Here is a 23,951-nt window from a genome sequence, read left to right on the forward strand (position 1 = left end):
ACTTATTAATCAAATTATTTTCTTTAGACCGCTAAAAACGAGTAATAAAGACTACTTCACATTTTTTTGTAAAATTTATTTTGTTCAATATAGCAATATTATTCATAAATTATATTATTCAGTTTAATCAAGCTGTTTTTCATTTGCAGGAATGATGATCTCGTTGTTAAAAGTAGTTTCTTTTGGAAGATCTGAAGATTTATTAGTTGGCTTTGTCCTGGAGAATATCAATTTTTCCAGGACCACAACTGGCGACTCAAAAATCAGTGTGAAGAGAAACCCGCCGATTATGCAGACTGACATATCGCTGAGATAGACTTGGAGCTGTAAGATAGGTTAATTAATGATTAACTGAAGATTTTAACCATAAAGGTTGATTGCAGTTACCAGCTCGAAGTTATTAAAGTAGGAGGGCACTCTACTAGAGGCCATTTTGGTGGTCTGGAAGGTGTAGTGCAGCAGATAAATTGAGTATGATATTCTGCTGAGAGGCATGTAGATTCCCAGTGACAAGAACTTGGACACGAAGCCTGTTAAATAAGATTAATCGACTGATTAAGTGCGGTCCGGAGGCTGTCTTACATGATTTTCTGGTGATTAATCATTCATAACTCGGTTACTATCAATGATTTTAACCAGATTAATAATAGAATTTATAAAAAATTATTAAGCTACAAAAAAGTTCCTGAGAACTTTTTTCCTAGAAGCGATAGTTTCCAAGATATTGACCGATTAATCACAAAACTCATAGTCACAACACAATTCTACGTATTTTTGGTTAACAGCCTTGAAATATCGCGATTAAGATGATTTTTCTTACCTCCGTGGCCTAGAGCAGACACATAGATGATCCAGCAGATCCCAAACGCCCAGAAATGCCTCGCGAAACCAGAATGGAATGATTCCCAGTAGATGGTCCACTTGTAGTCTTCTTGTTGATAGATTCTGTACGTAAAAAACGAGTACGCGAAGGCTAGAATCGCCAAAATCCAGCCAAGTTTCTTTCCTCCAGGGATAGGGAGTCTCTTACCGGTTGCCAAAAGGTATCCTAATAAGACTCCTAGCAACCAAGGCCCAGCGCGGTTGTAAGTTAAGATGTAAAAGTTCAGCAACATCAACCTATCACCACTGAAATGACAATGAATCAATTAAGTCATAATAAATAACTTCTTCAAAGTACTATTTACCTATCCTTCGGTTGTAAGGCTGTAGAGAATTTATTGACAGCCGCTACAGCAGCTGGCGTGATTACCGACGCAACAATGGCGGCCAAGAGGATGATTAATCCCAGCTTGGGCTTTTTGTGAAGCGGATAGATGATTAATGGGCTCACCCAAAAGAGTTGCATGTCCAATGCTAGGTACCAGGTGTGGAGTAGACATGACTGGAACAATCAAAACACTTGTTAGTTTCATGGTTAGTGATGATTAATAGTCGATTAATCGGTTATACTGACCATACCGTCTGTGTAGATGAAATTATGAACATATAGGAGCATCGGCCACCATTCGCGTCTACAAAAGTCACTCTCAGTGGTCATTATTGTCTGCCAGAGGGCGCCTGAACCCAGTTTTGGAAGCAGGAATGTTGTAATTAACATCAGTGCCATGAACAAAGGGGTTAATCTGCGTTAATCATAGTACATGTTATTTTAAAGTGGCTGTAACTTGGAAACTATCGGTCCTAGAAGAAATTTTAAAGAATCAAAAGGTGGAAAATTTTATTTTCTACAACTTTTGGTTCAATAACTTCTTCTAAAGTCAATAGTTTATAAGTTACAGCCTATTAATCAACGACTCAATTGATTAATCATTAATAAATCGATGTTTTACCTTAAATATCGATGAAAATAGTAGAAAAAAATGTTAAACTTGCGCCCCCTGGCCATTTCTTTGAGAAACAAGTAAGAAGTTAAAACTCCAGTTATTGTAAGAAATGTATCTACCGAATACTGAGGAAAAGTAAAGATAAAGGTTGCTATCCAAGAGCGGCACCACTAAAAATCAAGGAAAATTATCAACTGTGACAGTTAATTGTAAGATAATCATGTTCTTACCGGCTCGGTATCAGCAAGATTAACAACACTACCTGTGAATGTTGTAAAGTATCTGTGTCCTAGGACGATCAAGGCTATACCGTAGACTTTGAGGCCTGCAATGATTGTTAAGTTTTTTTCAGGGGCATTGGTGCTCAGGATGTTTCGGCCGTTGACGATGAATGAAAATTTGCCGAGGGTGTTGATCAAGCCGCTGTTGATGCTGGTGAACTTTGAAAGTAGTTCACAGAAGGTGCAGATTAATAGGAAGGTCACAAGGCCTCCAAAGAAGCCCCTGGCAAGATTAATTGCCGATTAATAGGTTATTAAATTTTAAAATTTCTAGCTCTTACTGAAAAGCTTTTTGATCATTTCTTTAATATTTCGAAACATCAGTGCTCGTTAAAATTCCAATCATCCATAAATATTAATGTCGTCGTTAAATATTGCAGTAATCGAAAACAATCGTTTCTTGTGATAACAAAATGAAATTCAAAAGCAAGCAGTGGGCTATAATAAAACTCGTTAACAATGTTATCGAATGCATTATTACGAAAAATTTGCTTGCACAGATGCGCTTAAAAGCATATGATATTATGTTAAAGAGATACTTTTGATTGACGGCTGCGTTACTTTTAGAGTATTGATTTTTTTAAAAATGTCAAAGAGTAAAAAAAATTGCTTATTAATCCGAAATTTGATAATTTGTACAGAATTTATAGGGATTAATTGATCTGTATCTCCGTAGGAAATCAAATTTCCTTCAAAAAAAGTATTATTACAGATCAATTAACCTATTGATAACCTAGTTAATCAACACTATAATCAAAAATACCTACAGAGTGACTTTAGCACCGAGTTCCCAGGGCTGATCATCAACTTCGGAGCAGGTCGCATTTTTTACCCGGATCTTGTTGCCGCTCAGGAACTGTTCAGCCATGTTCATCAGCTTCTGCATCTTCTCCTTGACCTGCTTCGGGCTGCAGGTCGCTGGCAAGCAGACACTCATAGCAAGATCAACAGGCAGCTTTGTTGCATTGAAATTCCCCTCAAGGGTGTACATGCAGTGCTTCCCTCTGATGATCTCGTTTCCGACAGTGGCGTTGACCTTGAGGCACTGGTCGTACATCCCCAGGTCCTTGATGTTTCCCTGGAAGATCCCCGAGGGAATCTTTGTGCTCGCATCAAACACTAACAAACGAAAGGAGCCATTAGCTTGAAAGCCTTCTCAGGAGAAGGGCAAGGGTAGGAGGAATGTTAACTAATTAACAAAAACAAACTAGTGGTAGGACAGGGGCAAAGTGTTAATAAAAGATTAAATACTTTCCAGCGCCCAGAGCTCGAACTTTTGAAGCGAGTCCTCGAAAATTTTGACTTGGTGCTCGCATTTTGCCTCCAGAGAATTATTTTTTGGAGCGTAAATTTCTGGGATTCGTAGCGATGGTAGATAAGTCTTTACTGTTTTGTTGGTACCTCCCGGAGAATCCGCGAAACTCACCGAGATACACACCAGGATCAACAAACTCTGTTTTATTGCTACCACCCCGACTGACATTTCGGATCAATATGACGTATTACCGCTGCTTATTATTGAATATTAATGAGACCAAGATTGGTTAATCAATTCTTCTAAAGATAACAGTGTGTAAATTATTTAAGCTGCATTAATTTTATTCATTACACTTTCTCAACCTTTTCATTCTTTAGAAAATTCAACAAGACACCTTTAATTTCTTAAAAAAATATGTATTTCATTCCTTTATCCGTCTTTAAATTAACATACTAATATCTAACTACTTCTCAAATCCATTATTAACAACTCCGTTCTCAACTGAAGCATCTCCTTCCTGCAATTTCTCAAAATTATTTTTATCAACAGTCTCGCGTTGATTTACTTTTCCTTCTCTAGTAAGGATCAACTTTTCCAGCACCAAAAATGACGACTCAAAGATCAGGCTGAAGACAAATGCACTGAGGAAGCAGATTACCAGGTCGTTGATGAATCCTTCCAGCTGTAAATAGATTAATTGAAGGTCAGTGCACTTTTTTAGACAACTTTTTAATTAAAATTGCAAAGATCACCATCTGAACGTCACTAAAGTAGGCTGAAATTCGGGAAGATGCTATTCTAATCGTCTGAATTTGGTAGTGAAGGAGATACATTGAGTATGATAATCTGCTGAAGGGCAAATAGATCGGTAGTGAAAGAAATTTAGACAGTATTCCTGAAAAATAGAAACTTAATTAGTCATTTAATCGATGTATAGGCGATTTTTATTAATTTTTTAATGATTACTCCACTATAACTCTCTTTAGATCAGTAATTTTTGAAAAATTTTAACACATTCTTTAGAAAATTTCCTGAGCTATCAAAAAGATCCTTGGAACTTTTTCTCTAAGTCCAACAGGTTCCGAGATATCGATCGATTAATCATAAATGTTGGTTTTTTGGTTTAAAACCCGTTTTTTTTTTTTTTGTGATTAATGGTCTGTATCTCGGTAAATATTGACTTAATTATTAAAACTAGGGGTCATTTTCATAGGAAATGACCTGCGCTACAAAAAAAGTCATCACCTTTTCGCCTAAGACCAATAGTTTCCGAGATATCGATCGATTAATCATAAATATAGGTTTTTTGGTTTAAAAACCATTTTTTGGTGATTAATGGTCTGTATCTCGGTAAATATCGACTCAATTAAAAAAAAACTAAAGAGATCATTTTCATAGAAAATCATCTGAGCTACAAAAAAGTTTAACAATTTTTCAATTAGGACCGATAGTTTTCGAGATATCGATCGATTAATCACAAAAACTCATAGTTTTAACAGAATTCTGCGTATTTTTGATTAACAGCCTCGAAATATCACGATTAAAATGACTTTTTTTACCTCCGTGGCCTAGAGCAGACACATAGATGATCCAGCAGACTCCAAACGCCCAGATATTCCTAGCAAACGCAGCTTGGAAGGTTTCCCAGTAGATATTCCACTGGTAGTCTTCTTGTTGGTAGATTCTGTAGGTAAAAAACGAGTACGCAAAGGCCAGAATCGCCAAAATCCAGCCGAGTTTCCTTTTTCCAGGAGTGGGGATTCTCCTACCGGTTGCCAAAATATACCCCAATAAGACTCCTAGGACCCAGGGCCCAGCTCGAGTGTAAGTAACGATGTAAAAGTAAAGCATCATGTCTATTACGCTATCAAGACTGCGGAAAAATTTGATTAATGCTCGTTTTTTTTTTTCTAAAAATGGCGAATTAACATTGTTTACTTACTCGCCAGTGACTCCCAAAGAAACAGTGAACTTATTAACAGCCGCTACAACAGCTGGCGTGATCATCGACGCAGCAATGGCGGCGGAGAGGATGATTAATCCTAGCTTGGGCTTCTTGTAAAGCGGATAGATGATTAATGGGCTCACCCAGAACAGTTGCATGTCCACTGCCAGGTACCAGGAGTGGCCCATACACATCTGGATTAATTAATTCATGATTAGTGGTGATTAATGGTCGATTAATTGGTCGTACTGACCATACCATCTTTGTAAACGTAATTGTGAACATAAAGGAGCATCGGCCACCAGTTGAGTTTGCAGTAGTTACTCTCGGTTGTGGTTATTGACTGCCAGAGGGCGCCTGAGCCCAATTTTGGCAGCAGGAAGGTTGTAAATAACAGCAGCGCCATAAACGCCGGTGTTAATCTGTGTTAATCATTGTAATTGTTATTTAAGGTCGTAAACTCAATAATTTCGAAGTTATAGCCTATTAATTGTAGAACTAATTAATTAATCATCAACTTTTTTAATAAATTAGTTACTTTCTTACCTTATATATCTGTGAATATAGTAAGAAAATATATTAAAATTCCGTCCACGAGCCATTTCTTTAAAAAACAAGTATGAAGTCAAGAAACCACTCATTGCAAAAAATGTATCCACTGCAAAAGGAGCTGTAAGGATGCTTATAGCACCCCAGGAGCGGAACCACTATAACAAAAAAATTAATAAGTAAATTAATTACTCAATAAGAGAACGATTAAGAATTAACTATGATGATTTACTGGCAAAGCATCAGCAGAATTCACAACACTGCCGAAAAAACTGTGGATGTAAGTGTGTCCTAGGATGACCCAACACATACTGTAGAACCTGATGCCTGATATGGCTGGTAGGTTTCCTTTGCCGGCTTTAGTGCTCAGGATGCGTTGGCCGTTGACGATTAATGAGAATTTGCAAAGAGTGTTTACCAAGCTGCTGTTGATGCTGGTGATTCGTGATAGGAGGTCACAGAAGGTGCAGATTAATAGGAAGGTCACAAGACCTCCGAAGAGTCCACTGAAAACAATTAATTTTTAACAATAATTAATTAAGCCAAAAAAAATTGCTTATTAATCAAAAATTTGATAACTTGTACAGAATTTATAGGGATTAATTGGTCTGTATCTTCGAAGGAAATCAAATTTCCTTCAAAAAAAGTATCATTACAGATCAATTATCCTATTAATAACCTAGTTAATCAACACTATGATCAAAAATACCTACAGAGTGACTTTAGCACCAAGTTCCCAGGGCTGATCATCAACTTCAGAGCAGGTCGCGTCTTTCACCTGGATCTTGATGCCGCCCAGGAACGGTTCAGTCATGTTAATCAGCTTCTGCATCTTCTCCTTGACCTGCTTTGGGCTGCAGGTCGCTGGTAAGCAGACACTCAGAGCAGGATTAAAAGGCAGCTTTGTTGCATTGAATTCCCCCACGAGGGTGTACATGCAGTGCTTCCCTCTGATGGTCTCGTTCCCGACAGTGACGTTGACCTTGAGGCACTGGTCGTACATCCCCAGGTCCTTGATGTTCCCCTGGAAAATCCCCGAGGGAATCTTTGAGCTCGCGTCAAACACTAACAAACGAAAGGAGCCATTAGCTTGAAAGCCTTCTCAGGAGAAGGGCAAGGGTAGGAGGAATGTTAACTAATTAACAAGAACAAACTAGTGGTAGGACAGAAGCAAAGTGTTAATAAAAGATTAAATACTTTCCAGCGCCCAGAGCTCGAACTTTTGGAGCGAGTTCTCGAAAATTTGGATTTGGTGGTCGCATTTTGCCTCCAGAGAATTATTTTTTGGAACGTAACTCTCTGGGATTCGTAGCAGCGGTAGATGAGTCTTTACTGTTTTGTTGGTTCCTCCCGGAGGATCCGCGGAACTCAACGAGATACACACCAGGATCAACAAACTCTGTTTTATTGCTACTACCCCGACTGACATTTTGAATCAATATGACTTATCATCGCTGATTATTATTAATTTTAACTGACGTCGTGACTCGGCAATCTAGATAACAATCTAGGAATTACACTGCTGATAGTTAAGAATAACAAGAATTTGCAGCCGGTGAATCTCAGTGCATAAACAACTCTAATTATCAGTTATTTTTTATGTTCACACTATGGCTTACGTAGCTTGTAATCATTAACTATTATTATTTATTATCATTGCACTGTTGACTATTTTTAGATACTTCAAATTGTCGATATTTGTTAAAAAGAAAAATATTGTAAGCAAATAAAATATTAATTATTATTTAACAATCGGAATATTGAATTGACCAGACAATTGTTCTACAATACGAGCTATCTTATCATTATTGTCTTATTATTGGTTATCTGATAAATAAAATTAAATCAATAAAAATAACGCATACTTCTACTTATCATTAATTTAATTAATTTAGTAAATAAATTATCTTGTGAAGGTATCATAATAATAATAATAATAATAATAATAATAATAATAATAATAATAATAATAATAATAATAACGTATTTTCGTTGTTGCGGCTAGATTAGTTAATGAGATTTTTAAATTGGCAATATTTGTCTTCTAGAAATTGTTAAAAATAAATAACAATAATAATTGAGGCAGTTAAAACCGAAAATGTATAATAAAAAAAGGAACTTAAACAGTGACAGGAGGTTGATGTTCCTTGCTGACGACGTAGAACTTGTGTTTCTTTCCGAGCAGCGCCCAAACGACTGCGATGTTTTCGGTGACGAGGTTGAAGGGAATGATTGCGAGGGCTCCGGATATGAACGCCAGATACCGGAAGAGCCCGAACCTGCTCAGAGAAAAGGACTTTATCACCCCGTAGACGTACATGTAGATGCTCATCGCCCCGATGAACGCGCACAGCCCGTCGAAGATCTTTGGACAGCTGATGGGGCAGAGCCCCGCCAGGAGAATGTTTGAGGTCGACAGTGGGAGGGTCGCCCACGAGTACCAGCTGACCCCCAGCAGGAGCTTGATCTTCAGGGGAATCTGCCGAGAGTGGACCACCAGATAGATCCCCTGGATCCACCGCTTACGCTGCTGGATAAAGTCCCAGATGGTGAACGGAGACTTTTCCCACATCTCACCCTCAACGAAGTTAAACGAGTGCCCGAGGCTGAAGGCCTTTAAAGCGAAGAAACAGTCCTCGGCGATTGACCCGTCTATCCCGTTGTCGTAGCCGACCTCTCTTTCGGCCCTCGCCTGGAACAGACCGCCAAAAATTATAACCATCATAATACAATGATAATGATCACTAAAGAGAGTTAATTACCTGAGTGACCACGTAGGAGCCTTTCATGCTGAAGAGCGGCCGGTGGAACATGTTGAACTGGAACCGGAGCTTGCCCATGTCGTCGGCGACGCGGAAGCAGTCGGCCATTGTCGTCACCCAGTTGACCACCGTCTCGTTAGCGTAAGTGATCAGTCCCTGGCCGAAGGGGTGCTTCCCGTCCAGGACAAAGTTCAGGATCCCCCTTAAGGAGTTCTCAGTCAGGAGAGTCTCCTCGTCGAGGTGGACGATCCAGTCGTGCTCGGCCAGCTCGTTTACCCCCTCCTCAAGGCAGTACTGGAGGGCCCGAGCCTTGAAGAGGGCCCCCATCTTGGTCCGGTACTCGGTCGGAACCACCAGCTCTCTCAGTCGCCGGTGGGACTTTAGCCCCAGGGGCTTGTCGGTCACAACCTCGATCTGGAAGTTCTCCAGACCGACGTCCAGGCACTTGTTCAGGTTCCAGGTGACGTTCCTCGAGACCAGGTGAGGATAGTCTCCCCGAGTGACCACCCGGATGCTGATGAACGGCGCCAGAAGGGGCGAACCCTTCAGAGATACCTTGTCCGGGAAGGCATTGTACAACGTCAGTCCCAGGAAGTTGAACAGCGACTGCGGGAGCGCCAAAAGCGTCAGCAGCCTCATTAGGAACAGCAGAGGCGCCACCACTGCGTACCGCTCCCACGAGCCTATCCTCGGTCTTTCTTCGCTCTCCAGGTCGCTCAGCACTCCCGAGGTGTACTCGAAGGTTGTAATTATCAGCATCAACAGGCAGCAGTGGGACACGTGTTTCACTGTGCTTGTTATTGTCATTTCTGCTGCTACTACTTCTAGTTCCTGGTACAGACTGCGATGGATCCAACGTTAATTTGTCTCATACTAACATCATTAATGCAAGACCATGTTCTGATAAATTCTAATCAGTTGCATATTTTCGTGCCTATTCATGTTATTTTTTTTTTATTTTTCCCCTGGAATGACCTTGGATAAAGCATTTGGGTAATTCTTCGTGACCCAAATCACTCGGCCGAGACATTAATTAGTCGCAGAACTTATTTGGCTGGGAATAATCAACCATCTTGATTCGATACCAGATAGCAGATAGTCTTATCTAAGATAATGTCCGCAGCATTAAATTCAAGTGAACTTTGAATCAGTTGAATTCTTTCTCCGACTTAAGATGACGCCTAAGTGCTTGTTAATTTTGCTGGTAGTTTTGGTATTCCGTGCTGTGACTGGTTCGAAATTTGTTACTAATACATCTGCAGTCGGTAAGTAACTTCTGTTCCAAGAGTGACTTGGTCTAGTTTTCTAATTATTGTTCCAGCACCTGGAGATGATTGCTATGAGCCAATGGATTGCGCACATTTGGAAAATTCGTATTGTTCTGCTGATAAAAAGTGTATTTGTATAGAAGGGTATGTTCCGAGGAACGAACACTGTGTTCCGGCGATTGGAACAAAGTGCGATGATAAAGACTGCAAGCTTAATAATACAAGATGTATAGAGGGAACTTGTCAATGTGCTTATGGTTTTGTTGCTTTGTCAAAGGTTGAATGTTTGAGAAGTAAGTTAGATTTTTTGGTTACTAGTTTGAAGTTCTAAGTTCCAAGAACTGAGATCTTAATTTTTTAGTTTCAAAATCAGAGATGTTGATTTAGAGTTTAAAAATATAGATTTTCAACTTTGGTGCTTTAAGTTCCGAGAACTGAGTTCCAAGAACCAAGTTCCAAGAACCGATATCTGAATTTTAAGTTCCAACATCAGAGATATTGATGTAGAGTTCTAAAATATAGATTTCCAATTTTAATGTTTTAAGTTCCCAGAACTGAGTTCCAAGAATCGAGTTCCAAGAACTGAGTTTCGAGAACCGAGATCTGAATTTTCAATTCCAAAATCATAATTATTGATTTAGAGTTTTAAAATATAAATTTATATATTTAGTGTCGTAAGCTCCAAGAACTGAGTCTTAAAAACCAAGTTCCAAGAACTGAGTTCCAAGAACCGAGTTTTAAGTTATCAGATCGAAATTAAAAAATCATAAATTTAGATTCACAGTGCCAAATCTAAGTTATAAGTTCCATGTTCCAAGAACTGAGTTCTTACTTTAACGATTGCCTGTTACAGTTTCAGAACATGGAAAAAAATGCGAGAATGACATCCAGTGCAGCTGCAAGAACTTCGGAACCTGCGACACTGAGGAACCGTACACGGACGTGTTCTGCGCAGGGAAAAAATGTTCCTGCCTTGAAGATTACCATTACGTACCTGGCAAATACACCTGCGTTAAAAGTGCCCAAAGTAAGAACATAAGAAGAAAGCATTGGAACAGTTTAGGAACCTAAACTGTTCCAATAATCCTTCCTTTGTTCCAGAACTGGGCCATAATTGTACAGTCACTGACAGTTGTCTCCCCGTAAAGAACACTGAATGCATTGAAGACCGATGTTCCTGTCCTGACAAACATTTCGTAGAGCAAGATCAGTGTTTGAGCGGCATTGGCGCCACCTGTGCCATGTATGGTGAAGATTGCAAGGCCAACAACTCGCGTTGTGGATTTTTTGGATGCAAATGCTACGACAAGTTCGTGGAACTTTCCGTGAAGCAATGTGTTCCAAGTAAGTTCCTGTTCCGTTCCGTCGAAACATAGTTCTAAATTATTTCTTACAGTTAAGAAAAAAGGCGAAGATTGTCTGATAGACGAACAATGTTCCTGTGAAAATAATGGAAGGTGTTATTTGGGTGGAACATACAAAGATGTCATCTGTTCCAAAAAAACTAAAATCTGCAGTTGTTCCGAGGGGTTCCATTATGTTCCGGAACAAGATTCTTGTGTTCACAGCGCAACAGGTGAGTTTAATTCCAGAACAAATTTATTAATGTTCCATTCCAGTGTTCTAATAAGAATTTGTTCCAGCAATTGATGATTCATGCACGCACAACGACAATTGTTTGCTTCTGAGTAACACCCAGTGCAAAGAACAAAAATGTCAATGCATCGCCAACTATTTTAATTATAAAGGACAATGCAGACAAGGCCTGAACTCGCGCTGTGCCGAGAACAGTCATTGTTCCGCGGTTGAGAACTCTCAGTGCATTGATAATGAGTGTCAATGCAACAATAACTTTGTTCCAATATCAACTGGAATTTGCGCAGCAATTGCTAGCTATGGGGAACCGTGTCAATTCCAGGAACAGTGTCGGAACAATGGAACTTTGATGGTTCCTTACGAAGAACTTGTTTGTGATGGAACTTGCTCATGTTCGAACGGTTTTCATTATGTAGATTCCAAAAGAGCGTGTATAGAAAGTTCGACAGGTAAATTCTATTGTTCCGTTCCTGGAACGATTTTTTTTGGAATTAAAATAATTTGTTCTAGGCGTTGGAGGTAACTGTTCTGTGAACGACCACTGTGGACGACTTACGAACACTCTTTGCTGGGACAATAAATGTTCTTGCCTGGAATATCACTACCAGCGAAAGGAACAATGCGTTCCAGGAATCGGAGCCCACTGTTTCGGGAACTGTGAGACGACAAACTCGATTTGCGGATCAACTGGGCGGTGCATCTGCGCTCCTGGACACATATTTGCTGCTGAGGATCGATGTGTTCCAAGTAAGTTCCATAAGTTCCGTTCCTGGAACAAGTTCTTAGAACATTTTTGTACTTTTCGCAGTAATTGAGCTTGGAGAGAATTGTGAGATGGATGAACAGTGTTCCTGCTTGCATCAAAAGTGTGACTTGGAACAACCGAACAGAGATCTTGTTTGTTCCAGTGGAACTTGCGGTTGTCCCGCTAATTACCACTTTAGTTCCAAATCAAAGTTTTGTATTCACAGCGCGACAGGTAGGAAGTGGTTTGTTTGTTTAGTAACAATGATTGACGACAGTTTGTTCCAGGAATCGGCGAACAGTGTTCCACTGACGAGAACTGCGCGAAGCTACTGTTCGCGGAGTGTCACAACAATAAATGCATGTGCAAGCCGAACTACTTTTCATCGGAAGGTAATTGTAAAATAGGGTTGAACGCCAAATGTAACACCACCAGCCACTGTTCCGCGGTGGAACATACCGAGTGTAGGAACGGTGAGTGCAAATGCACGAAACTGTTCGTGGAACGGTCAACGGAACTTTGCGTTCCGGTGAGTTCTTTCGGTGGAGACTGCGAGTTCGTCGAACAATGCACCAGTCAAACCTCAAATGCGACTTGTGAGGCGCCGACAGATGGCGCGAACAAGGTGTGCCGATGCGGAACTGGGCAGCATTACCACGCCACTGGGTGCTTCTTAACTAGAACACTGGACGAACGTTGTGACTCGGACAGTGAATGCTTCGTTACTTCCAAGTACGACAGTGTCGCTTGTGTAAGGAACAAGTGCGTCTGCGTTAAAGGGTTTGAGAAGGTCAATGGAACATTCTGCGGTACGTTAGTTCCTGCTTGTTCCTGAGCATTTTTACTGATAATACTTCTGTTCTAGGTGGAGCGGGCAGTATCTTTGCCTCTGCACTGTTAGTTTTCCTCATGGTGGTTGTCAAGTCTGCCGTCTAGGAACCATTGTTTCAGGAACTGCTGGGATAGCACTGTTCCTTCGTTTGTATGATGGAACAATTGTTAAATTATATGTAGCTGACATTGTACATTATATGATTTATATACTATTCAATATAGTTTTCTGTAGTCACTAATTAAAAGTATCGTTTTAATTATTTGTATATTTATTTATTATTGTTCGTACTTAAAACATTATTTTTATTATAATTGTAATATGGTTCTTGAAACATACGGAACATTGTTCTTGGAACATGTAAAACCTTGTTCGTGAAACATATGGAACATTGTTCTAGGAACATATGGTACATTACTCTTGGAACATATGAAACCTTGTTCTTTGAACATATGGAACATTGTTCTTGGAACATATAGAACATTGTTCATGAAAAATATAGAACATTTTTCTTGGAACATGAGTAATGCTGTTCTTGGAACATATGTAAGCTTGTTCTTGGAACTTATGGTACTTTGTTCTTGGAATATGTGGAACATTGTTCTTGGAACATGTGGAATATTGTTCTTGGAACATATGGAACCTTGTTCTTGGAACATACGGAACATTGTTCTTAGAACAAATAAAATGATATATTCAGAAAAACTTTTAAAATTGATTTATTAAGTCTTGTATTTACATAAAAAAAATTCACAAAATGAATTGCAACATCCGATAAATTTGTACGGTTATTAAAAATTCATTCAAAAATGAGCACTTATAGTAAAAAATTTTATCCATTTAATTACTCTAATAAATCTATAATAATAATAATAGTATAGTCACTAAGGATTACCATACTTGACATTATTATTATAATACAGCAGCAGTTTGATTTGAATACCCGGCACTATAAAACTTAAGATAGTGATTAATTATAAATAATAATTATAAATTGTTCTATTAAATTAATGATTAATTAATTAAATTAATAATTAATAAATCAGGGATAGAATCAGCCGGATTCAAACTTGCGGATTATCTGGTGCAGTTGGACGGAATTGAGACAGTAGGTAACCACGTTCCATCTCGTTAACTTCTTGATGCTCTTGACCGCCATTTGATGAAGCGTTAATGCCTATTCCGCTTATTGCTATGTTTGATCGTGCTAAACTGTTCCGCTGTCGGCACATATATGGTGTTTCACCTGGTGATGGTGTTTCACGTCCCTAAAAAATTTTTATAATAATATTAATAACAATAAGAATAATAATAATAATAGTTATTATTCATTACATATAGGCGATTGAACTTGATTCAGAATGTAAAGCTTCACAACATCGGAAAAATAATGACGGGGATGGAGGATTTTTCAGGTAATACTGTATTAATCGGTAAAATCAGGTATTAAACGGTAAAATCAGGTATTAATAAAATAATATTAATAATAATTAATTAAGAAATAATTAACCTGCTTAGAAGGACCACAACAGGTTGCTTGATTGCACGGTTTGTCAGTTTTAGGACAATCTAATACGCAGTCTTCAGTAGGAGTTTCTTTGACTTCACTATTCGAGTGATACTAAAAAAATAATATATAATTTTGTTAAATTGTACTGTACTTTCTTAACTATTGACATTTTTAAAGATATAAGCTCATCCCGATGTTACACTCATCAAGAGCTTTCATTTGAGTACCCACATGCATTTTTGATATATTTTTCATGTATACATATATATAATATATATAAATATATGAAATATATGAAAAATTGATGTGGGTACTCAAATGAAAGATTTTAATGAGTGTAACATCAGGATGAGTTTATATCCTTAAAAATGTTAATAGTTCACAAGATACAAGGTAATTTCTTAATTATCGATATTTTTAAAAGTTATAAGCTCCTCCCAATGTTACACTCATCAAGAGCATTCATTTGAGTACTCACATGCATTTTTGATATATTTTTCATATACACATATATATAATATATATAAATATATGAAATATATGAAAAATTGATGTGGGTACTCAAATGAAAGATTTTAATGAGTGTAACATCAGGATGAGTTTATATCCTTAAAAATGTTAATAGTTCACAAGATACAAGGTAATTTCTTAATTATCGATATTTTTAAAAATATAAGGTCATCCCGATGTTACATTGATCAAGAGCTTTCATTTGAGTACCCACATGCATTTTTGATATATTTTTCATATATACATATATATAATATATATATCAATATATGAAATATATGAAAAATTGATGTGGGTACTCAAATGAAAGGTCTTGATGAGTGTAACATCGAGATGAGCTTATATCTTCAAAAATGTCTATAGTTCTCAAGATACAAGGCCATTTCTTGACTATGTAAATTTAGATTACCTCAATAAACTCAGGTTGGATAGTAGTAGAATGTATGCCCTCATTATGGAAGAATTCTTTGACCTGTTCAGCGATTTTCATGTACTCAGATAAATTACGACATCTGATGTGAGCTGATGCAATAATTCGATCACCAGCCAATTGCCATACATGGAACTCGTGAACTGCCAAAACACCATCTACATTTTCCAGTAATCGTTGCTGGATAGCTTCTACTTGAATGTGTGTCGGGACTGTTTGGAGGAGAATCAACGCTGATTCTTGAAGTAGCGGCCACACTGATCGGAGAATTAGTAAAACTAATAGCAGTGATAGAGCTGGATCGATGTAGAATCTTTAATTTTAATTAAAAATAAATTTTTTTTATTTTTTTTTGTGCCAAGTACTTTTTATTTTTTAATGCCATGTAAACAATAATAAATATTTACTTGGCATATTATAATTTTTTTAAATATTTTTTTTTATAAAACAAAATAATGTTCAATTATTTTTTCATGCCAAGTGCTTTTTAATTTTCGTGCCAAGTAATTTAATTCTTGATGCCAGGTAAACAATATTAAAATTTATTTGTCATGAAAAAATATTAAATATTAATTTTTATGATTTGAAAAAGTTATAATATGCCCAGTACTTAAAAATTTTTATTTACTTGGCATGAAAAATTGTTTTAAAAATTATCGTATTTTATTTAAGAAAAAATGTCATTTTTTATCCCAAGTACTTTGAATTGTTTCGTGCCAAGTAACTAACCTGTACTCCCACTTAGTCAGCCAAACAATCAACGCAGAAACAATTACAATAACCGAGCCAAGTGCATCTGAAAGTACATGAAGAAATACGCCCCTCATGTTCATCTGACTGGCATCATGGCTATGTCCATGGTGGACCTTTTTCACCGGACTAGCGGGACGATACGCGGTGCTCGTCGTCGTGTCATTGTCATGATCATTGTCATTGTCATCGGTGCCAACGAGGGTGCTCAGTCGGTTGTGACTTCTAGAAATTCCATGAGAGTGTCCATGCATGTTTCCGTGTTCTGTAAATTTAATTTAAATTGGTTTAATTATTATTTTTCGGGTTTAAAACTTGAGCCAAGTACTTGAACAAACCTAGGTAGGACGTTGAGGGAAGGATATAATTACACGGGTGTGGACAGGAGAGAGGGCACAATTTGTAGTAATTTATTTCTTCTATTTTCTTTTTTTTTCTATCTAAAATTTTTTATGATTATTAATTTTAATTTAAAATTACAATTCAAAAAATTGAAATTTTGTTTTATTAAAAGACTTTTGTTAAATTCGACTGTACTTTCTAAAATATTGACATTTATTAAGATATAAGCTCATCCTGATGTGACACTCATCAAGAGCACCCCCTTTCATTTGAGTAACCACTTGCATTTTTTATATATTTTTCATATATACATACACGGAAAATAAATTGTGGTAGTGGCAACAACAACTGTAGTTCTATTTACCGCAGGCTATAGTATGACCTGAGACAACTCCAAACTGTGGGTAGATTTACTCCAATATTGTAGTTAAGCGTTAACTGTAGTAAAAAGTAAGATATACTACAGCATGCGGTATTTGTAACTCCAATTGTAGTTCAATTTACTTAATTAATATGCGGTTAACCAATTGCATAAAAATAAACGGTATATAACCTAAAATTTTTATAGTTTATAATTAAAAATTACTTACTGAGTTATTTATATATAATAAATATGGTAATTATTTACAAGTGGGGTTCATCCATGCTGGGCCATAATATTTTTTTTTTTTTTTGATCAAATTGATCATTTTTTTTTTTAATTGTTCGTTTTTTTTATGTATTTTTCAAAAAAAAAAAAAAAAAAATATATATATTAAAAACATCAAAAAAGATAAAATAGAAACTTTATCCAAAAAAATGAGAGCCAATTTTTTTTCCAACTTTTGATGGCAAAAAAACTGTCGAAATCTTTATTTTTTTCTCTCACGGCATTTTTTATCATATATACGTCGTAAAAACAAACAGATTGAACATAATTATCCTAAATATATTTGGGTTTTAAAAAAGTATGAATTTAAAAAAAATGTCTGTATTTTTTTTTTTTATTTTTTATTTTTATAAAAATAGAAGGATTTATTTGTATTAAAAAATATTTGTTAATAATTAAGAAATCATTTATTAGAGACCAGTTTTTAGTATTAAACAAATATTTTTTAATATTTAAAATAATTTGTTTGTATTTAATAAATCTAATATTAATTTATTAAATATTAATAAATCTTTTTAAATACTATTAATATTTGTTAAAGACTAAAAAGTGGTCTCTAATAAATGATTTGTTGAATATTAACAAATATTTTTAACTATAAACAAATCCTTTTATCAGTGTGACGTTTAGTATTTCATTTACAGATGATTATTTATGAGACGCTATAATAAACGAGTATACTAACAAGAGACTAACCTCTAATTGGCGAAATAGCGGGAACGGTTCCTTCTGTAGTACCTTCAACTCCCACGTGGAGTATTTGTTATTGCAGTGTGCAGTAGAATTTACCGCAAGATTGGAGTAAATTCAACTTATTCACTTAGTAAAATTTGACGGATATTTAGTAACTGTTATCACTTATATGATATTTGTAACTACAGAAACATTTACTGCAATCTTGTAGTAAATGATACTGCACATTATTTTCCGTGTATATAAGGTATATATAAATATATAAAATATATGAAAAATTGATGTGGGTACTCAAATGAAAGATCTCGATGAGAGGAACATCGGGATGAGCTTATATCTTCAAAAATGTCAATAGTTGACAAGATACTAAATAATTTCTTAATTATTGACATTTATAAAGATATAAGCTGATCTTGACGTTATACTCAGCAAGAGCTTTCATTTGAGTACCCACATGCATTTTTGATATATTTTTCATATATACATATATATAATATATATAAATATATAAAATATATTAAAAATTGATGTGGGTACTCAAATGAAAGGTCTCGATTAGTATAATGTCAGAATGAGCTTATATCTCTAAAAATGTCAATAGTCGACAAAATACAAGGTAATTTCTTAATTATTGATATTTTTTAAAATATAAGCTCATCTTGATGTTATGCTCATCAAGACCTTTCATTTAAGTACCCACATGCATTTTTGATATATTTTTCACATATACATATATATAATATATATAAATATATAAAATATATTAAAAATTGATGTGGGCACTCAAATGAAAGGTCTCGATGATTGTAACATCGGGATGAGCTTATATCTTTAAAAATGTCAATATTTCACAAAATACAAGGTCATTTCAAAAGATATAAATTTTATTTTGTTTTTTTTTTTTTTAATTTAAAATTACCAAAAAAAAATTACCATGGAAAAGACACAATCCTATGAGGTTGACAAACAACCCCAGAGCTCCGACTATCACCAGGAGTTTAGCTTCATGGATCTCCTCGACCTCGATAAATCTCTTACAGGCTTCAACAGTTATACTAAAGCATAAGGCAACTAAGAATACGGCGTTAACTAGCGCGCCAAGTACTTCTGCTCGCGCCCAACCGAATGTGTTTTTCGACCATTTTTTTGGCGACATCTGTTAAAAATTAATTACAATTAGTGATTAATAATTAATTTTATTTTTAAATTTAAATTTTAATTAATGAATTCAATTAACTGACCTTGACAGAAAGAAACGCAACCACTAACGCTGCCACATCTGATAACATATGAAAACTATCGGCTATTAACGCCATTGAATTAGTAACATACCCAACTATTATTTCCACTAGGAAGAAAAATGCTGTCAGCCATAACATCGTTAATAAACGACATTTTTTTCCTGTATACTTTCCCATTTTTATTTTTTAATTTATCTGTAAAAAAAAATAAAAATTTTTTGTACCAAATATTTTTTTTTCATGGCAATTAATTTTTTTTGAATAAAAAATAAAAATTTTATAAATTTATAAGACTGAATCTTATCATTGGACTAGTTCAAAAAAATATATATGTAAGTTATTATTATTATTGGTAGTAATACTTCAAATTAATCTAACTTGTTATCACTTAAGTAAATCGGTTAATCTTCTTATGTCAAAAAATAATGTTGATTTTTTAATATTATCAGTTTAGAGAATATTTATATATCTTGATAGATTTTATTACTATTATCATTTTTAATAAAATAGAAAATTTTATGAGTAATTTTTTATTTTTGGAATTATATAAAGAAAATTAATTTTATAATTTTTGTATTTTAAAAAATAAGCAAAAATTAATAATTATAATTTTAAGCAAAAATTATTATTATATATATTGAAAAAAAAAAAATATAGGACATTCGAGTTAGCAGTCACATTTTTAAATTTTTTTATTAATAAACAAATTATTTCAAAAAAATTCGATTTTTAATTTTTTTTTAATTTCTTCATGTCAATTTTTTTTCCAATTTTTTTTCGTCATAATTTATTTGTTAAAAAAATTCTAAAATATCTGCTTAATTAATTTTCATAAAAAATGTCACTAAAATTGAAAAAAAATTTTTTTTAATGCAAAAACAATTTAAATAAAAATTACTGTGAATAATTTCATACTTTTTTCAAGCTTATTTTTACAATTATTAATTCAAAAAAAAATTCTTAGAACTGCTATGACTAATTTAATTAAAAGAAATATTTATGATATTAAAGTTAGCTGTTACTTGACGATTTTTTAATTTTATTTAACAAAAAGTTTTGTTCCAAAAAATAATTTTTAAAAAATTGCATTTTTAATTTATTAAAAAATAAATGAATTTAAACTAAAACTTAAAATAATTTTTCTTCTCACAAGCAGAAACTTAAAACTATATAAAAAAATAACTCACCTCACTTGAAATTGACAATAAAAATTTTAAATTATTAAAAAACCAATCACCAAACTTCAGCCATCACAAAATGAATTCATTTTTGCGGAAACTTCCACCATTATCTGAAATAAAATTACAATTAATTTTTTTAACACAAAAATATTTATTAAAAAAAACTCACCAAAATCATAACCAAAAAAACAAAATATATATTTTCAATAATAATAATAATAATTAATATTTTAACTTAATAAATTTCAATAAAAATTTATTATTATAAATAAAATAATAAAAATATTAAATATTAAATTTTAGTAAAAAATTTCCAGAGGTAATTTTTTATTGTCTATTTGAGTGAATTGTTGTGTGAAAAATGACTCGCCGTTACGGTGACGGGTGACGCGACTGTACAAAAAAAAAAAAAAAAAAAAAAAAGCACTTACTGTTGTTTAGTCGATACCTTGAAGCGCATTTGATAACTTATTATTCAACTTATCACTTAAAAATTAAAACAAATTCTAAAAAAACATTCAAAAGTTTGTGATAATAATTTTCAAAAAATTTTATTTAATTTAAAATTTTATTTTAATTGTCAAAATTTTTTAGACAGCAGAATTTTAGACAGATCAGCTGATTGCTTTAAAATGTTGCACTGACGCCATCTGGTGGAATTAATTGAAATTAAATTGCCCCAGAACTGTTGTATAAATTGTAGCGCGAACTATTTTACCAGCTGTTAAATGTATAAATTTATATAGTTTAATTATTTTGCATGAATATTCATGAATAATACTTGTGTATAATGTGTTAGTGTTAGACCATTGGATGGACGGTTTGGATTGATGGATGGACAGCACACAACCATAGACGCTAAGAAAGTTTTAACAATTTTGTTTTTGTTGAGTGTTGAGTAAACATGACACTTTTGCCAGGTAAGTTCATGATTTTTATTTTTGTTAATTTTTTGGCTTAAGAGATAGGAAGTTGTTATTGACAGTGTGAGTGATTGACAGAGTCTGGATGTAAAAAGTGGTTGCGGGGGTTATGTTAAGAAAATGGCAAGTTTTTTGCAAATTTTTTGGTTATTTTTTATTATAATAAAATTGAGTAATCATTTTTATAATAAATTATGGCAAAGAAATTTATTTTAAAAATTTTATATCGAAGTTCTTATAAATAATAAATTTTTTTAAATTAATTTTTTAGACCTAGCTTAATTTTTTTTTTTAATTTAAAAAATTGTCAGCTGATATTAGTAAAAAATTTAATTTTGAATTATTTAAATAGTTTCATTATTATTTATTTTTGTAATTATTATTATTAAGCTTTGAAATAAAAATTAATAATAATTTCTAATTGACGTTTAATTGTCAAATTTTGTGAAATTATTATAAACATTCAAGGAACATTAATGACAAGCACAGTGAAACATGTGTCGCACTGCTGCCTGTTGATCCTGATAATAACAACCTTCGAGTACACCTCGGGAGTACTGAGCGTCCTGGACAGCGAAGAAAAACCGAGGATAGACTCGTGGGAGCGGTACGGAGTGGTGGCGCCTCTGCTGTTCCTACTGAGACTGCTGACGCTTTTGGCGCTCCCGCAGTCGCTGTTCAACTTCCTGGGACTGACGTTGTACAATGCCTTCCCGGACAAGGTAACGCTGAAGGGTTCGCCCCTTCTGGCGCCGTTCATCAGCATCCGGGTGGTCACTCGGGGGGACTATCCTCACCTGGTCTCGAGGAACGTCACCTGGAACCTGAACAAGTGCCTGGACGTCGGTCTGGAGAACTTCCAGATCGAGGTGGTGACCGACAAGCCCCTGGGGCTAAAGTCCCACCGGCGACTGAGAGAGCTGGTGGTCCCGACCGAGTACCGGACCAAGACGGGGGCCCTCTTTAAGGCTCGGGCCCTCCAGTACTGCCTTGAGGAGGGGGTAAATGAGCTGGCCGAGCACGACTGGATCGTCCACCTCGACGAGGAGACTCTCCTGACTGACAACTCCCTAAGGGGGATCCTGAACTTTGTCCTGGACGGGAAGCACCCCTTCGGCCAGGGACTGATCACTTACGCTAACGAGACGGTGGTCAACTGGGTGACGACAATGGCCGACTGCTTCCGCGTCGCCGACGACATGGGCAAGCTCCGGTTCCAGTTCAACATGTTCCACCGGCCGCTCTTCAGCATGAAAGGCTCCTACGTGGTCACTCAGGTAATTAACTCTCTTTAATGATCATTATCATTTTATTATGATGGTTATAATTTTTGGCGGTCTGTTCCAGGCGGGGGCCGAAAGAGAGGTCGGCTTCGACAACGGGATAGACGGGTCAATCGCCGAGGACTGTTTCTTCGCATTAAAGGCCTTCAGTCTCGGGCACTCGTTCAACTTCGTCGAAGGTGAGATGTGGGAAAAGTCTCCCTTCACTATCTGGGACTTTATCCAGCAGCGTAAGCGGTGGATCCAGGGGATCTACCTGGTGGTCCACTCTCGGCAGATTCCCCTGAAGAACAAGCTCCTGTTGGGGGTCAGCTGGTACTCGTGGGCGACCCTCCCACTGTCGACCTCAAACATTCTCCTGGCGGGTCTCTGCCCTATCAGCTGTCCGAAAATCCTCGACGGGCTGTGCGCGTTCATCGGGGCGATGAGCATTTACATGTACGTCTTCGGGGTGATAAAGTCCTTCTCCCTGAGCAGGTTCGGGCTCTTCCGGTATCTGGCGTTCATATCCGGAGCCCTCGCAATCATTCCCTTCAACCTCGTCACCGAGAACATCGCAGTCGTCTGGGCGCTGCTCGGAAAGAAACACAAGTTCTACGTCGTCAGCAAGGAACATCAACCTCCTGTCACTGTTTAAGTTTCTTTTTTTTATTATACATTTTCGGTTTCAATTGCCTCAATTATTATTATTATTTATTTTTGTAAATTTTTAAAGGACAAATATTGCTAATTAAGCGATACAAATTTTTTACTTTAGAATTTTCAATTAAAAATTCGTTGACAATCGCGTTTGTAAATAAAAACTTGGTATTTACTTAAAAAGGATCATACTGTATAAAATAATAATAATAATAATGAACGCTTTTATTATTTAGAATTTAAGAGTTAACTTAGTGCCATTAAGTTATTAACTTTATAAAAATAAATTTCGGTTTAATTAAAGTCTAGTCATAGGCGCAAAAAAAATCTTCCACCTGCAAAAAATCAAACAAATTTAATTATTTTTTTACGGTCCACACTATTTTTATTTACCAAAGTATTAATTAATTAATCATTCATCATATCAAAGATAAGTTTAAGTATTAACCTTTAATTAAATATTCTTTTTATAAACGCACATTGTAATCAATTTAATTCTTGATTTATTAATTAATGTCTTCGTTGTAAAATTAATATTTAATATTGTATCAAATGTAAAATAAATATTAAAATTATTTATAGAATAAAAAATTATTATTTATTGTTTTTGGAACCATGTTCCATGTATTGTATAATTAATGTTCCTTTGTATTCTAGGTACAATGTTCCTTCATGTTCTAGGAACAATGTTCCTTTCTGTTCTAGGAACAGTGTTCCTTAAGTTCTAAGAACAATGTT

At 35.3% G+C, this 23,951-nt stretch overlaps 5 protein-coding genes across 6 annotated transcripts; 2 read left to right on the top strand and 3 right to left on the bottom strand.

The window, feature by feature from the left end:
- Positions 1 to 122: 122 nt before the first annotated feature.
- Positions 123 to 7,530, bottom strand: LOC123270805. The gene is made up of 18 exons (XM_044736954.1): positions 7,057 to 7,530; positions 6,573 to 6,924; positions 6,092 to 6,365; positions 5,857 to 6,017; positions 5,564 to 5,732; positions 5,308 to 5,504; positions 4,925 to 5,238; positions 4,118 to 4,260; positions 3,830 to 4,047; positions 3,359 to 3,594; positions 2,875 to 3,226; positions 2,057 to 2,330; positions 1,833 to 1,996; positions 1,457 to 1,625; positions 1,188 to 1,384; positions 821 to 1,128; positions 388 to 530; positions 123 to 324 (listed from the first exon to the last, which is right to left on the bottom strand). Exons 1-18 carry the CDS (start codon positions 7,286 to 7,288, stop codon positions 124 to 126), a joined length of 4,104 nt encoding a protein of 1,367 aa, XP_044592889.1. The 5' UTR covers positions 7,289 to 7,530; the 3' UTR covers position 123.
- Positions 7,531 to 7,877: 347 nt separating this feature from the next.
- Positions 7,878 to 9,484, bottom strand: LOC123270490 (beta-1,4-mannosyltransferase egh-like). Its single transcript, XM_044736573.1, has 2 exons — positions 8,622 to 9,484; positions 7,878 to 8,551 (listed from the first exon to the last, which is right to left on the bottom strand). Exons 1-2 carry the CDS (start codon positions 9,426 to 9,428, stop codon positions 7,979 to 7,981), a joined length of 1,380 nt encoding a protein of 459 aa, XP_044592508.1. The 5' UTR covers positions 9,429 to 9,484; the 3' UTR covers positions 7,878 to 7,978.
- Positions 9,485 to 9,653: 169 nt separating this feature from the next.
- On the top strand, positions 9,654 to 13,325 carry LOC123270452 (prion-like-(Q/N-rich) domain-bearing protein 25). The gene is made up of 10 exons (XM_044736510.1): positions 9,654 to 9,886; positions 9,943 to 10,182; positions 10,743 to 10,916; positions 10,991 to 11,233; positions 11,286 to 11,465; positions 11,533 to 11,934; positions 11,996 to 12,232; positions 12,294 to 12,464; positions 12,518 to 13,039; positions 13,096 to 13,325. Exons 1-10 carry the CDS (start codon positions 9,796 to 9,798, stop codon positions 13,164 to 13,166), a joined length of 2,331 nt encoding a protein of 776 aa, XP_044592445.1. The 5' UTR covers positions 9,654 to 9,795; the 3' UTR covers positions 13,167 to 13,325.
- Positions 13,326 to 13,765: 440 nt separating this feature from the next.
- LOC123270470 (zinc transporter 1) lies at positions 13,766 to 20,936 on the bottom strand. Of its 2 annotated transcripts, none has more exons than XM_044736542.1 (8): positions 20,800 to 20,936; positions 20,375 to 20,478; positions 19,188 to 19,382; positions 18,880 to 19,102; positions 16,242 to 16,527; positions 15,492 to 15,825; positions 14,573 to 14,683; positions 13,766 to 14,330 (listed from the first exon to the last, which is right to left on the bottom strand). In XM_044736542.1, the coding sequence occupies exons 3-8, from the start codon at positions 19,362 to 19,364 to the stop codon at positions 14,127 to 14,129; spliced, it is 1,335 nt and encodes a 444-aa protein (XP_044592477.1). In that variant the 5' UTR covers positions 19,365 to 19,382; positions 20,375 to 20,478; positions 20,800 to 20,936; the 3' UTR covers positions 13,766 to 14,126. The 2 variants fall into 2 exon arrangements, with proteins under 2 accessions (XP_044592477.1, XP_044592478.1); XM_044736543.1 differs by lacking the exon at positions 20,800 to 20,936 and adding an exon at positions 20,538 to 20,569.
- Positions 20,937 to 21,141: 205 nt separating this feature from the next.
- LOC123270469 (beta-1,4-mannosyltransferase egh-like) lies at positions 21,142 to 23,531 on the top strand. The gene is made up of 3 exons (XM_044736541.1): positions 21,142 to 21,288; positions 21,760 to 22,568; positions 22,639 to 23,531. Exons 1-3 carry the CDS (start codon positions 21,273 to 21,275, stop codon positions 23,209 to 23,211), a joined length of 1,398 nt encoding a protein of 465 aa, XP_044592476.1. The 5' UTR covers positions 21,142 to 21,272; the 3' UTR covers positions 23,212 to 23,531.
- The last annotated feature ends 420 nt before the right edge of the window (positions 23,532 to 23,951 follow it).

The sequence above is a fragment of the Cotesia glomerata genome, linkage group LG8, assembly GCF_020080835.1.
Source record: "Cotesia glomerata isolate CgM1 linkage group LG8, MPM_Cglom_v2.3, whole genome shotgun sequence".
NCBI classification, from domain to species: Eukaryota; Metazoa; Arthropoda; class Insecta; order Hymenoptera; family Braconidae; genus Cotesia; species Cotesia glomerata.

Bases quoted from the DNA above. Each gene is read 5' to 3' on its own strand.
- LOC123270805 (XM_044736954.1), bottom strand. From the start codon at position 7,288: ATGTCAGTCGGGGTAGTAGCAATAAAACAGAGTTTGTTGATCCTGGTG. The intron at 6,366-6,572 runs GTAGGTATTTTT...AATTGTTTTCAG, and splicing joins CTTGGTGCTAAAGTCACTCT to TGGACTCTTCGGAGGTCTTG. The intron at 1,997-2,056 runs GTAAGAACATGA...CTTGATTTTTAG, and splicing joins ATCTTGCTGATACCGAGCCG to TGGTGCCGCTCTTGGATAGC.
- LOC123270490 (XM_044736573.1), bottom strand. From the start codon at position 9,428: ATGACAATAACAAGCACAGTGAAACACGTGTCCCACTGCTGCCTGTTG. The intron at 8,552-8,621 runs GTAATTAACTCT...GGTCTGTTCCAG, and splicing joins GCTCCTACGTGGTCACTCAG to GCGAGGGCCGAAAGAGAGGT.
- LOC123270452 (XM_044736510.1), top strand. From the start codon at position 9,796: ATGACGCCTAAGTGCTTGTTAATTTTGCTGGTAGTTTTGGTATTCCGT. The intron at 11,234-11,285 runs GTAAGTTCCTGT...TATTTCTTACAG, and splicing joins CGTGAAGCAATGTGTTCCAA to TTAAGAAAAAAGGCGAAGAT. The intron at 12,465-12,517 runs GTAGGAAGTGGT...AGTTTGTTCCAG, and splicing joins TTGTATTCACAGCGCGACAG to GAATCGGCGAACAGTGTTCC.
- LOC123270470 (XM_044736542.1), bottom strand. From the start codon at position 19,364: ATGGGAAAGTATACAGGAAAAAAATGTCGTTTATTAACGATGTTATGG. The intron at 14,684-15,491 runs GTAATCTAAATT...TTATTTTTTTAG, and splicing joins TCCAACCTGAGTTTATTGAG to TATCACTCGAATAGTGAAGT. The intron at 14,331-14,572 runs GTTAATTATTTC...AAAATTTTTTAG, and splicing joins GTTGTGGTCCTTCTAAGCAG to GGACGTGAAACACCATCACC.
- LOC123270469 (XM_044736541.1), top strand. The intron at 22,569-22,638 runs GTAATTAACTCT...GGTCTGTTCCAG, and splicing joins GCTCCTACGTGGTCACTCAG to GCGGGGGCCGAAAGAGAGGT.